Source organism: Haemaphysalis longicornis, unplaced genomic scaffold (genome assembly GCF_048455015.1).
Source record: "Haemaphysalis longicornis isolate Haplotype H1 unplaced genomic scaffold, Haemaphysalis longicornis Haplotype H1 scaffold_12, whole genome shotgun sequence".
Classification (NCBI taxonomy): Eukaryota; Metazoa; Arthropoda; class Arachnida; order Ixodida; family Ixodidae; genus Haemaphysalis; species Haemaphysalis longicornis.
In genome coordinates, this window is record NW_027526225.1 from 118,780,053 (window position 1) to 118,795,052 (window position 15,000).

Sequence of the window (15,000 nt, forward strand, 5' to 3'; positions counted from 1 at the left end):
TGTATGTACGCATGTAAGTATGTATGTATGTGTTATGAATGGGCCGAGGACCACGCAATCAGAGCCGAACACTGGTTATCACGCCGAAGACTATATTTAAGAAGACTAAGGACAAGCACAGGACAGTAGACGCTGAGACGTTATAGATAGGACAAGCTTGGGTGTCACACAGGAGCACAGTCAACAGTCCGGAAATAGTCTCGCAGTCCGGAAGGTTCGAGCAATGCCCGATAAGCAAGTCAGCTTACGTTCCGTCGCGATGGGATGCAAGCGGCTCAAACAGCAGGAGCGACAGCGCCCGAGAGACAGAACGGAGCGTCGGGAATTGTCGCAGAAGCGCCGCGATGACGGTGCCTAGATGCGCTCCCGAGCGTTGGCGGAGGGTAGCGCCGGTTCCGCTCAAGGCGGCCCAGGCTAGAGCACTGCACGGGCCCGGGCCGGCCCGAAAGCCCGGGCCCGACCCGGCCCGCGGGCCGGGCCGGGCCGCCCGAAGTCGATTATCGGTGGGCCCGGGCCGGGCTCCGGCTTTAATTCATAGGCACGGCCGTTAATAGGTCCGACGTGAAGTGTAGGAAAGAGCATCAAAATGAATATTCTTGGTTTATTATTGCGCGCTTCTTGGTGTTATTTGTACGCATTGTTTTAAAAACGTGTTTTTTCTAGGTCTGATGGTCACTATACTGCAATTTTAATGACATTTCTTGTACTGCATCAAGATTTTATATTTTGGTGTATAACATACCAAAGATACGATTACAAGAAAGCCCAAGAGGGGAATGAATTAATTCAGATATCCTGGAGCTTTGCACCTATGTCTGTATGTACACGTGCGTTTCAGATGTCGCACCAATCAAAATGCGGCTGCCGTGGCCGGGAATCAAACTCGCGTGCCGAAGAAACACCACCGCTCAACAACCACTGCAGGTGAAGTATTTCAACGGGCGTACATAATTGTTGATTCAAATGCGGATCAAAAAACTTCAGCAATACCAACTTGTGGCCTAGACAACCACGTGAAGTTGCCAAGAGTCTGGTAATCAAAGGTGATGATGTCTCTCGTGCAAGAATACGAGCTATTATTACACCGATGTGGCGTGAACTGCATACGTTGAAAGCTAAACTACGTGCACTTTTAAACCCTTATTTGTTGCGTTTCAGTTCATGACGTGCTTGTACAGACCAGATGCTCCGTCTGAAAGCCCAGAATATAATAAACAAACTTTCTTCAGCGTCAAAGACCGGGCCTGGTCACACACGCGTGGGCCATCCCTAGGCCAAAAAAATAAATTACCGGCCGGGCCGGGCCTGGGCTTGAGATGGCGGGGCCGGGCCGGGCTCGGGCCAGGCTCACTTATGAATGCCCGGGCCCGGACCGGGCTCGGGCAAGGTATTACGGGCCCGGGTTGATCTCGGGCTTCGCGAAGCGGGCTCGGGCCGGGCTCGGGCCTTAAAATCAGGCCCGTGCAGTGCTCTAGCCCAGGCGTCTCACGGGGTCGTTTCCCACGGACCGAGCCTTGTTCCGCCGCTTGCCTTACAGCCGTCGTCGTTCGAGCCCTCGCGATCACGACCCCGCGGCCCTCTTTCTCGTCATCGTCGCTGTCGTTCTGCTGGCTCACTTTCGCGGCCAATCAGTCACGTTGCCATTCATCACAGTATGTATGTATGTATGTATGTATGTATGTATGTATGTATGTATGTATGTATGTATGTATGTATGTATGTATGTATGTATGTATGTATGTACGTATGTATGTATGTACGTATGCATGTACGCATGTATGTACGTATGTATGTATGTACGCATGTGTGCATGTATGTACGTACGTACGTACGACCGTATGTATGTATGTATGTATGTATGTACATACATACATACATACATACATACATACATACATGCATACATACATACATACATACATACATACATACATACATACATACATACATACATACACGCACGCACACATAAGTATCCGGAGTGATTCATGGTCCCGACTACAGTGCATTGAAAGCAAGTCATCTCCGTTTTTGACGGAGTGTCGCTTATAACGAAACCAGTTTCCGGACTTCGTTATAACTATAGGGTTACTGTAGGTATGTATATTTGTGCATGTATCTATGTGTGTGTTTACCTGCTTGCATGCCTCTGTGTGCGCGGGGGGCTCAATGGTATCAAAGTCGCTATACTACCCTCTGTCATGTAATCATGCGAGTATTTCTGAAAAAAAAAACGCCAGAGCCAGCCAGCTCTGGTCCACGGGATGTGTGAGGCATGTGTGTGCCAATGGTGTCTGTAATCGTGTGAGGACACTCCCAGCCGACATGTTGGCGAGAAGGGAATCCATCGCAGTGCTCGCGCACCCGTGGTTTAACTATCGTTTGGAGCGGAGGTATTGTGTTGGAAGAAAACCACATGCCAGTTTTCACGGGGGCACCACTGATTGTCCCCGACACTAAGTTATTGAAGCAAGGACGCGCAGACATAAGCTGAGAAAGGACCCGACTGCTCCAAAACGAAGCAGCCTCAATCATAAAAAAACCGTTACTGGCGACTACAGCCGGCCTATATTCCACGTGTTAACCACAACGTGAAGTTTTCTGCGATGCACCCACTAACCTAACCCAACCTAACCTGACCTACCCTACCCTACCCTAACCTAACCTAACCTAACCCAACCCAAGCAGCCCAAATTATATTTTGCAGCTGCTGTTGTAGACAAAAAATGCAAAGCATTCACCAAGTACTCAGGATGTAAAGTTTATTGCATAAAAAGTATCGTGGCTTAAAGGAAGCCGAAGACACTAAGATTTTGCGCCGCACCAATGATTTCTTTTTTTCATTCTCCAAATATGGACAAAAGCATCAGTACTTCGTCCCTCGCGCTTTGCTTCCCAAGTGTGCACCTAACAAGCATAACGTAACCTCTAACGGAAATTTCGAATGGCTAAGAGTGATCCGGGTGGCACTATATTCAGCAGTCCAGCGATCTACACATTCTCTGTGAACAATGAATTCGATACCTCTACTGTGTACATCTCTGCGCTTCTTAGAGCATGTACAACAAGCGACTGACAAGGTACCAAGATGATTGAATGGGGCTTAATGCAATCTGACCAGCGATTTACCACGTTGGAGAAACACTGTGCGGCAGACATGCATGCATCGTAAGGAAGGGCGCAATCGGGTAGACGTCGGCTTCGTAACGCGAGGGACTCGCTTTCCATCATCATCATCATAATCATCATCATCATCATCATCATGTGCCTTTTGTGGAACCCCATTGTGCAAAGTTGGCTTTCCTGCAGTGCGTTTTGGTGTTACGATCTGCGGCGCAAGTGAGGCACCGAAAGCTTCGCTTTAAAAACATCTACACCAGCTGCAGCGTGGTGGCGCGATGACGCTTCCTGTCCCATCATGACTAGAAAGTGAGAACAGGAAGTGCATGGCTGACCGGAAGCGTGGCACCCGAAGTTTACACAAGCGGCGATATGGTCTTGCAAGTGGATGTGCGGCCAGACGCCCCACCTAGACGTGCATGGTTGCGTGGGAACCTATGGTTAGCGCAAAATTTAAATACATCCCGCTGACGAGAGCAACTAATACTCCACGCAATAACGACCACTACATTAGGGAGGATAATGAGCTGATGGTTTGAAGAACACCTGCGCCAATTGCACTGTGTAGCGCGATCGACTTGTGGCTGCAATAGTTCTGTTTATGATGGAGGTGAAAAACAATGACACTCGTGTGAACGTTGTTTCGAAACACAATACTTGTACCCAGCCCCCATGCCGCCCGAACCCGTCTGTCGCCATTTGTATCTGTGGAACCGCAGATACGAAATTATAATTTCTAAGCAGCCAGCTCAGGCAATCAAAAAAGAAAGCGGTTCTAAACGTTGATAGCATTGGTAGGTACAAAATCCTTTGAAAACACGGATGTACAAAGCGTGCGCCAAATGGCGTGCACGAGGCTTTTGTCTTTAGGGGCATAAAACAGCCGGCACGGTTTGTTTCGGAGCAAACGATGTCACGTGTACCGGCAAAGGGCTTTGTGCACGGCGGCAGATACAATCACAGCTGTTTCCGAGGCTTGCGCGCATGGGGAGTTTCCATGAGAGCGTTGTTTTGCCCATATTTAGAAGTATAACAGGTTCGTCGATTTATCCCCCAGGCAGAACATCGGTACAGGTTTTAAGGCTGGCTGTAACCTCTATGTCAGCTATATTTACAGCGTACTGTTTGTTTTGCCCCCGCGTTCTAGAGCAGGTGCGCGCTGCGATAAAGCGGTCGCAGCCGAGTGCGCGATGTTCTGCACGTATAGTACGCGTATGTACTTTCCGTCTATAGCTGCAACCGTTCACAACTTACATGCTGTACAGCGCCGGGTCTTTATCGGATTGAATTCTTTCCTTCCGATTATCAGTTGTTATCAGCGTTGATGAATGTAAGGCATGCCTGGTTCCGAGCTGAGATTTGCCCGCTCGTTCGTATACCCGTATGCCAACCCTGTCGTCTTCAGCGTAATCTGGGGCGGTATTCCCGTGTTTTGTCCCTTTTGTGTCCCTTTCAAAAGTGTCCCTTTTGAGCGAGCCCTGATTGGCTAAAAGCGAACACCCGGATGTGACGCCATGCAAGCACGGCGGAGCTATGAGCCGTGGCTACTCGGAGCAGACGATTTGGAGCAGACGATTTTTCGTCGCCTTATTGTTGGTTCGCTGGCGGAACAATAAACACATAAAAGATACTCTGATACGGTTTCAGTTCTTTAAAATGCGTTTGCAAGAACAGTTACGGTATTTGAATAAAAGGTCCACTGCTTAACCGGAAGTACGTCACGATGAAAGGGACGCAAAAGAGACGTTTTCAAAGGGGACAGTTACGAGAATACGGCCCCTGGTGTGTGCGTGCGCGAGTGTGCGTGCGCTTGAGCGTGCGTGCGTCTCTCTCTCTCTCTCTCTCTCTCTCTCTCTCTCTCTCTCTGTGCGTGCGTGTGTCGGTGTGTGTGCGCGCACGCTCACGCGAGAGCTATACAGCGCAAGTTTGGGTGTGTGAATACACCCCCTATTGCCTTAAACCACACCCTTCTAACCAATTACTCCCGAAGACAAATTACTCCCAAAGTGTTTTAAGCAGCAGAGCTAGCTTATAGTTCCGCCGTCGAGCGTTACCACAAAACTCAGCCCAGCCGAGCTCACCTGAGCGTGCGCCTCGTGAGGAGCGCGTCGGCCAGCTCGACCTTAGAGCACACCCTGCCCAGCGTTCGTGGCGCGTGCTGTTCTCCTCGCCAGTTCACCTGCGTTAGCGCCTGAAGTGGGGAGCACAGACGCCGAGTTACCGAAGCCGGTTTCCGCGGGTTCTAGCGCGTGAGAGATGTGAAAGGATGCGGACAAAACGATCCGGGCCTGCCAGTCGTGGAGAACTTTCAGGGACAAGAGCGGAAATCTGTGCGAGGAGAAACAGCCGGGTCTCCGACGAAAAAAAGAGGGGCCGCCAGTTCTGCTGTTCCTCCAGCCTTGCGCCACTAGGGCGAGCTGCGCCAATTATTTTTTTTAATCCGGTGGGTTAGCAAGAGCGTAAACTAGGCGCTCACGAGATTCCGCTATTTTTCTGTGCATTCGCAACCGCGGCTCTACCCTGCACCAGTCCCTCTTCAGACAAGAGCAGAATGGAGCCGTGACATTCCCGTCACGCATGCGTACTCCCAAGTGACGCAGTCACGGGAAAAACAAAAAAAGACAACAAAGAACTTGGGCGCAGGAAAAGAGCGAAAGGCTCCTGCTCGCAGCGTGAAGGTATCTTTCCCCCCGGGCTTAGCTCTTGCCCTTTGGAGTTCTCTTTATCGCTCGCACGTACACACGAGTGCCAATCTCCGGAATCTCAGGAACGCCGAGCAGCGACTCGGTGACTGAACGCTGCTTACGTTCCGACCGTCAACCCAATGCGCTCTATCAATCTCTCTTCTCCTTTCTCAATCCCTGTTCTCCAGGCTCCAGTAAAGTGGGGCGGGGTCAGCGACTACGGGTTTTGCTGCTCCTTGGCCGGGGACTTATGGATTGAAAGTGTCGCCCGCGGATACGCTTTCGGCTTCTTTGCGATCGTTCGTCACATCTGGGTCACGCCGTTCTGCGCTAGAAGCTGACGCGAGCAACTTCGATACATCAAAGATAACGGTAATTAACCCTAAATGTACGCCGTTTTACAAGAAGGGCGTGTTATCCAAGTCTCGCTTTCTCTTTTATTGTCGTCGTGCTTAACAAGCCAGTACACGCCTTCAAGATCACTCACAACAAAAAATGCAACAGGACCGTTAGAAGCATAAGAAACCAGTTTCAGTATAAGCGCTTGTATGACACAGTAACAGCCACAGTGAAAGGAAAAATGGCGTTAGTTTTAGCAATTAGGCTTTAGAAATTGACCAAGCAGGCTAAAATCAAAACCTCTTGCAGTCGAGTAAAAAAGGGAAATAAAATGCCAGCGTAATAAAATAAAATAAAAGCAAGGGGCAGGCACAATGTTTTTTGATCCTCTTGGCCTAAACAAAGATTGAAAATAAGAATTCCTTCTAGTTTTTACAGTAGTCGTACTAGTTCTAGGCTCTGTTCTTGCAAAGAAAAATTCCTACTAGTTTTCATGGTAGCCGTACTAGTTTTAGGCTCTGCTGCTCCTGCCCTGCTACCGCCTACATAGTGCGCATCAACGCAGCCGACACCCCGCCAACTTTTGTATCCAGGAGCTACAGCAACTAATGCATTCACCAGAAGCCAACGTTATACTAGCGGCGCTTCCAGGAAACCTGGACCGTGCATTCGCGGCACCCAGCTTGCCGCCACACCGCCGCTAGAGAGAACGTAGCAATGTTGCGACACTTCCGCATACAGCGAATGTATACCCAGAAGAACTCGACATCCCCACGATACCAATCAACACCCTCCCCTTCGCGTTTCCATGCTCCAAACATTGAAAACGCGTGCCCGCTATTGCGTAACAGCGGCAGAGCGCGCGTCTTTCAAAAACACACAACGAACCTCCTCTCCAACATGGAAGGGAGTGGGAGTGGCAGGTGGCAACAAGAGGAGAGACTGCGGAACGACGGATCGACGCAAAAGGACGAAACGAGCGACCGAATTTGAGGGAAAGGAACTTTACCTGCTTCCAGTTCCGGCTGCCCCTCCCGGAACCTTCGGAAAGCATTCAGCATGGTCGCGGAGGAAGTTCGCGTCCGTTTGGGAAAGGCTCAGACGATGCCGAAGACTCTACCAGGCAGTAGCAGACGATCGGGAAATCAGCGCGCACATGAGGGCGTGTCACAGAACACGATCGGAGCAGTCGCTCTAAGGTCAGGGCCGTTGGTACCGACGAGGGAGGAAGCAAAAACAGTGGTCGAACTCTCCTTCCGTCACCGGAGGAAAGGTGTCGACGTTAACGCGACGCTCGCGCTAGGAGAAGCCGCCGTGACGCTTATAGCGCGTGTGACGCTGAGCGCGCACCAGCCAGACGCCGCACGGCTTCCGAGGCGCACATGAACAGCCGGGCGCCCCTCCGCCGCTGGGAGCTACCAGATGCGACAATAAAAACGAGACATCCCAAAAGAGGGTCAACCATAGCGCCATCCCGCGGCGGCGTGGTTCAGCCAGCGAGAGAGGAGGAAACTTGGCGCGGAAAGAAAACTGGCGCCTATCCCCTCTGAGTTATCGCAAGCCCCGGAGGTTCCCGATCAGTGAAAAAGTTTGTCGCGATGATGTGGCCATTTGATTTCTTTCACAACGGGAAGTGTTGGGATGCAGTCGACCGAAACGCTAACTGTTCAACTACGAAAGCTTTGACGGTTGGAGTTGAACTGAGGTCTGCTTTTGTATCGGAGGTGACGCTTCGCCCCAGCTGGATGAGCTACAGCCTTTGCGTGTTCTGATTAGAGTCGGGGATGTTTCTGTTGTCGTTGGGCTGGTTGGGCCATGCGAACGTCGGCAGTTGGATTCGCGCTGCCGATGAAGACGACACAATCATGTCCCATTCTGATGGAAAGATAATTGGCGAAGAAAGAGGGGGGAGAGGAAACGCCGGCAATGCCATGAAGCTCACTGCTCGCGCCGACATCCGAGGTGCCTGCACAACACCGCGTGTTTTCCGGACAAAATATGATTGTGGTTAGCCCAGGCGAAAGCCTGAAGTGACGAATAGCGTGACGAAGAAAGGCAGAGAGCGAGGAGGAACACCATGCAAACGCCGCTACTGCGGCCGCGGATAAGAGCATTTCCTCGCCGCAGAATTTGGCCGCTTTTGTTGCTGCAGCAGTTATCCTAACACAGAAAAGTGTTCACATTGTTTGTCGCGCGATAAATACACATAATATCAAGAAAATAATGCGCACCGCCAATCATATTTTTCCCAATATTTACCCCAGCTATCGTAACTGCCACTACAGCCAAGGTCACTTCATTTCTTCGTTCGTCTGCGTGCAGCGAAAGAGTCATTTGTGGCCAGAGTGCATTCTGTGTAAGTGCGCACTTCAATTGGTACGTTTGATAAGGGCATTGGTATAATACAGATCAGCCTTTTGTACGAAGAATAGGTTGCTAATTAAGTCTGGGTATTCTTACTGCGGGCGGACGAGTTGTCGTAGGACTTTTTTGTCATTCTTTTTAGGGATGTAGGCGGCTGGCCTTGTGAGGGTGGCGCTGCGAGAGGGGGAGGGGGAGGAGAGGGAGTAAGAGAGAGCTATTGGAGGGGCGAGGCTGGGCAGTGGACGGAGAGCAGTTATAAAAGGAGCGGCTGGCCAAGAGGAAGCGGTAAGAGCAGAAAGAAAATACAGAAGTCTGGAGAGTCGGCCTGCGCGTCGGTGCCAGAGGGACTCGCCAAGGCCGTGCGACGTCTGTGTCGCCGGCGTTAACGTCGACGCTGGCTCCTACGTCTGGTCAATAGACGCGCGCTTACCACTATTCTGTGGCTGGTTTTTTTCTCTCGAACAGCGCTAGCAGTTGAAGCGAGATTTCGCTGAAACGCAGCGTCGCCTTCCGTTGTTTTTAGAGGTTCGAGTCGAAAGTTTACCGAAGGAGAGGGTGGCGAGGAGGGTGGGTTCGGGGGAGGGTGAAGGGTTTTCAGTTCGTCGTCGCAAATCCGGTCCGCAAACTCCAGCGCAGACCGCGCATGAATCACAATGACTGCCCGCAATTTCTTTTTTTATTATTATTTTAAGACGTGCTTTTGCTTCGATGCCTCCGTCGCGGAAGATGGAGAACAATAACGAGGCCAGCAGTGAGTGACACTACGTGGCGAAAGCACGGTGAAAAGGGCTAACAACAAATGACATTGAGGGCATGGCGTGTGGTTTCACGGCGGTCATATTAGACCAAAACCAACTCTACAACCTTTTTTTTAGGTGCGGAGTACCTCAGGACCACACAATGTCCGTCCGCGTCCGTGCGCATAGCATTTCCAATCGCAAAAAATCACACAGGCACCAGCAGGATTCGAGCTTGTGTCTGGTAGACCAGACAGAGTTAGAGTCAGTCGTCTTACCCATTGGGCTACGACCGTGAGTTAGGTAGTACCCGAGAGTCAAACGGCTTACTCCCTCGCCTGTAACGGTGCGGAGTACCTTAGGACCTCCCAATGTCCGTCCGCGTCCATCCGTGCGCACACCACCATCAAGCGAAAATCAAGCGATATTCGATTTGAGCCGTCAGTTGCAGTTTCATTTAGGGAATAATCAAGGTGCAACTAGCGGCTCAAATCGAATGACAGTGGGGGCGTAAATCGAATGTCACTCGGGGCGCAACTTGGATGTCATTTCGGGTCCCCGTACTCCGCACCCTCGCCACCATGCACGCAGTGGAGATGCTGCCATTTTTAAATTATAGCTACAGCGCGAATAGAAACAAGGACACAGAAAGACGACGGGACGAGCGCTGACTTCCAATTGAATTTAATAAGAGAAACCTTGCACCTTTTATAGGCACTCTTCCTGTTAACACCTGTAAAAAAATAAAAAAATAGAACAAGAACAACAACAAAAAACAGACGTATGATCTCTGATAGCGCACCACCACAAAATCATTTTTTTAAGTGAACTACCAACTCGCCCAACAGTATACACCTTGTTAGGGTCTACAACCTCCTCCGCCTCTCCTTCGACAGTCATCATCATCATCATCATCATCAGCCTGTCTACGCCCACTGCAGGGCAAAGGCCTCTTCCATTAACCTCCAATTAACCCGGTCCTGTGCTAACTGCCACCAATTTATCCCCGCAAACTTCTTGATTTCATCTGCCCATCGAACTTTCTGCCGCCCCCTGCCATGCTTGCATTCTCTAGGGAGCCACTCTTCGACAGTAGCGCGTGCCAACGCACCCCAGATTTGGCCCCACTTACCAACCCCAACTTCGAGCAGTGCAGGGATTCCCTGGCCAGCACAGAGCCGGATACCCAGCTCAACCTGGTGACCCGAGCAAGGACTGCCCTTAGAAACCAAAGTATCCCGGACTAGGGATGTCTTTCACGGGGCGACGCCCATAACATCAGCCTCTGCTCGACGAATAAAGATTTATTTTCTCTCCCTTCTTTTTTCGAATGTTCTAACTTCGTAGTCTTTGAATCACGCAATCACACCTTTCAGTATTCAATCACACCTTTTGGAAAGTTTACTCTTTAAAATGTTGCGTCATATATAACTACTCGTGGACCAATTTATTTTGAAGAATAATTCTGTCGCAGTGCAGTAGAGTGCAGTACAAAGAATGACTGCACATATGCGGTGAAAGAAGCGCATTCGTTTGATTTCTTCCTTTTTTTTTGTGTGTTTCTAACATTGTGGCCAAACTGTCCTGCCACCGAGCGCGTGGTAGTGGGTTCGATTCCCGTCCATAGCGGCTGTTGCTTTATCAGTTTAGGTAAGGTAAAATTTTGCTACCTTGGCGCTCTTTGAGTTGTACCCACCGAGTAACACAGCCTGCATGCATAAAATGTGAACGAGTTCGCAGGGAATAATCTGGTTGACTTCATAATCTGTAAACTGCATCGCTGTGCTGAAAAAAACATTTAGAACTGACAGGTGTGTCGTACTACGGAAATAATTTACTACGAAATAATTTAATAACGTACTACGGAAGCCACAAAACCCGGGCTATGAGGGGCGCCATTGTGGGGGATTACGGAATAATTTTTACCACACGGGCATCTTTAATGAGTGTCAAAATTTCGACGCACGGCATTTTCGTTTTCTGAAAGAGACTGATTTCTTAGTGAGCATGCATGTCTTGCCTTTTGCAGATATTCGGAGGACCTTCCGAAATACATCACCAAGACAAACAACTCAACTGGACATTTTGCAATGAAACTTGAAGACGAGGGAACGATGGGAGTAGAATTTGCAGCCAGCTTATAAATTTCTGACGTTAATAAAAAAATTAATCTGCAAAGCCTGCAAGTGATAGCTGCGTGACCTTTGAATATCTAATGGCTATTAAAATAATGAGATTTGGGTTCATAACAATCTTCAAATTTATAACTTGACTGCTTTCAAGTTTCTTCGTACGCATTGTCTTTGTTCTTCCTCACGCGCATATTGCAACCTGAACAGCCCTTAAAGACTATTTCACACGCACTCCCACATTATAGTTCATGCGTTCCGATGTTTCAAACGGGCAGGCTGTTTCCTGGTTTGCCACCTTCGCGACTGAATAAAACGTATTCAAGGCCCGATAAAGACTTTGCTCCTATAATCAATCAGGCGCCGATTTGTTCTTTTATATGTAACCAAACCAGGTAATTCAAAGTATTTCCGGTTCAGTGGTACACATTCCTGCTTTCGTGCTAAAATGTGACCCCCCCCTCCCTGCCCCCGTTTGGCTCGAGTGAAAGTTATCTCTTTAGGGAAACCCTTTTGAACCCAAAGTTAAACACGTTTCAGCGGGAATCACAAAAATGCTCCAGGAAAAGAACCATAGTACCAATGAGGAAGCTTTTTTTGATATGAGCCAAATCCAGAAACCAAAAGTAAGCAGATAAAACTGTACTGACAAAAAAAAAAAAAAAAAACTCGGCAACTTTCTCCGAGAAAACAGGTCACAACAAAATAGGTCTGGTAACTCCCGGCGAACGTGTACGCAGATCGTATTTCGTACCGAAAGTGAGCCAGATACTATTGTGGCACGGATCAAAATGAGCCAAATCCATTTCCCCGATGGCAGTGTGTTTGGGTGTTTGGGCTAGTTGGTAGCCGTAATTCATGACTTCGTGTAGTGCAAAAAAGGATCGAAGCCACCTCCAGCGAGACCGCTCAATTTGCCTTCAAAGGGGGCCGCGGATCGTCAGCAGCTCCTTGCAAGATAATTCCCCTTTCAAAACGGTGGAGTTCAACGTAATTTTGGCAAGCGACTAATGTAGTGGCTGAATTCTGAATTCCAAATCTAAACAACAGACGCGTGACGTCGTTAACTTACGAGGTCTAGAATCAATTGTGCACATGTATTTTATGCCAGTGCTGGATAACCAGCTTCAGCAATGGAAACTCAAACAGAACTCTGTTACACAAACTGGCCGTCACCTGGCACGGATACAAGCGGCCTTTATGCATTCGTGGTCTTGATTCTGTAACAAAGGGCAGAATTGCACCTGCAAGCTGATCCGTCTATCGCCAAGCTTCGTCCTTGCTTTCTTCTTTGCATTGTTCTACAGTTGAGTTTATCAGCAAATTGTTTGTTCATTTGAATATACTTATGCACACTTGCTATCTTAAAAAGAACAGCTTTCGTTTGTGGTCAGGCGCGTTTACCAGTACGTGCGCAGTGCTACTCAATTTCTTTACCACTTTTTTAACCTTACTCAGCCTGTCTTGTTTTATGAGGGCATACACCCTATCCTTCAAATACATATTTGTTCACTTGGCAGAGAGCTACATCTCAAAAGTACTATCCTTTATTATCAGTGCTTTATTATGTGAAATGAAACTTAAACCTTTTATAGGCAAGGTAGTTCCGATCAGAGTCGATTTGTTTAAGCCGACTTCTCTGTTCTGGTTTTTTATCCATTCCCCCAAACGGCCCACTGGCTGTCCGAGTCAATAAAAGGACTTACTACTGCCACCAATACTTGATGCAGAGTCTATCTCATTTTATATCTTTCTCTGTCTCATTTTCTATCTTTTTCTATCTTGCACGCACGCACACACACACACACACACGCAGCAAATGTACAAAAGATCATACAAATGGTAAGTTAATAAAGAAAAATTTACCATTCATTTCTAAAGAAAGGTGAGAGAAGCGAGAAAGCTTTCTCACATCAAAACTGCACCAAAAGTGCGTTCAACCTTCGCTGAAAGTGCGTATAAGAGATCGTCAAACCTTCAAGAACCCAAATCGCAAACGAAGAACGGACACCTGCGACGATTTTTCGCGCACTAAGCAGACGTATCTATGAACGATCTAAATGTATACCGTTACTTGTTTTGAGATATTGAAGATATACCGTTGTACTCCTTTTTCACTATCAATGCGCGTATGTCTTATCAAGAACCGCTTCTTTTCCGCGATTTTCAAGCAACCGTTTCGCGATTTCACGCACGCGCAGTGCGTCCAACGGTTTTACCAGAGCTTTTCGGTCAACCGACCGGTGCACGGGGAAATGCATCAATTTTTTTTACAGGGCGCCATCGGTCCCACTATGAAAGCTTTCGCTTTAAAACAGACGAAACAGTGACGACACGACTGCCAGGCAGTTTCCGGCAACGTCTCTATGACGCCACAGAGTCGTTCTTCTGCGATTGCCGGGCGCCGACGTACACCGCCAAGAAACAGTGCGATTGTAGTGGCGCCTCTACAGTTCCGTTTGGTCGTGTGCCTTGGATGGTTACGTGCAGTTAACCCACTGACAACCACGCCCTTAGTGGTGGCCCATATCCCGCCCCTCTGGCGCGAAATTTAAGTTTTGCCAAGTTTCTAGCGTTTTTTCACTGAAAGGAACCCTGCAACACTTTCTTCAACTTTTTTTGGAAATCTTAAATGCTTGCAGAACGTAGTCAACCAACACATCCAGTACTTAGTATAGCCAGTCGCAAAGTACCTCAGCGAAAAAAAAAAACTGTTTTGTGCCCATCAGATAGCTTAGAAAATTGCTCAAAAGATTTTTTCGTCTTTCCCCGTCTTGGTTTCCTCGACCGTATACGTTACGGCGGTGTAGCGGCTGTTGGCCGGCTTTCTTTCAGTTGCACCAATAAACGCATTCGATAACCACTTTAAAAAGAAAGCCACAAAAGCAAAGCAGACAGCGAAGGCGTATCTGCTGCGACGAGCAAATCACGCAGTGCCGCTCCGAGCTGGCGATAACTATAGCTTTCGCAGTGCTTCCATACGTGAAGGAAAGAGTGAATGCGCTTATCGGAAGTTTTTAAAGAGACACTGCAACACTTTTTTCAACTTTCTTTGAAATCTTAAATGCTTGCAGTACGTAGTCACCCAACACACCCAGTACCTAGATTAGGGGGCTGCAAAGTACTTCAGCCAAAATTACTGCTCTAAGCCCATCAGGCATCTTGAAAACTCACTCAAAAGATTTTTCCCTGTTTCCCGGTCTTGACGTTTTTCGACGGCATGAATTACGCCACTAAGGCCATGCAGCGGCTATTTCCCCGTTTTCCTTCAGTTGCAGCAATGAACGATTTTCGATATCAACTTAAAAAAAGCCACAACAACTAAGCAGACAGGGAAGGCGGATTTGCTGCGACGAGCAAATCACGCAGTGCCGCTGCGTGCTGGCGATAACTATATCTTTCGCACTGCTTCCAAACGCGAAGGAAACAGTGAAATCGCTTATCGAAAGTGTTACAGGGTCCCTTTAAGAGTCCTTTTAAAAACGCCTTTCGGGGCTTGAATGGAGCTGAGTGAGTTACCGAAGGCTAGCTGTTTCAAATTGAAAAAAGTTGTATTTTGTTTTCACGGTCCCTTTAAGTCAGCCAGCCCCAATCGTCACTAGCCGTGATAGTGAGCGGACAAGTGAA

At 48.5% G+C, this 15,000-nt stretch overlaps 1 protein-coding gene across 5 annotated transcripts in view; it reads right to left on the minus strand.

The window, feature by feature from the left end:
- The window catches only part of LOC144163394 (1-phosphatidylinositol 4,5-bisphosphate phosphodiesterase delta-1-like), an 85,937-nt gene that overhangs the window by 45,943 nt on the left and 24,994 nt on the right, over positions 1-15,000 (minus strand). The window contains exon 1 of one of the 5 annotated variants that reach the window (XM_077694367.1): positions 7,153-7,577. The exons of the other annotated variants lie outside the window; for them this stretch is intronic. Within the exon in view, the coding sequence (XP_077550493.1) occupies positions 7,153-7,204 (52 nt within the window). The 5' untranslated portion in view covers positions 7,205-7,577. Of the gene's footprint in view, positions 1-7,152; positions 7,578-15,000 lie in introns of those variants that run through there. 5 annotated transcript variants of the gene reach the window in all.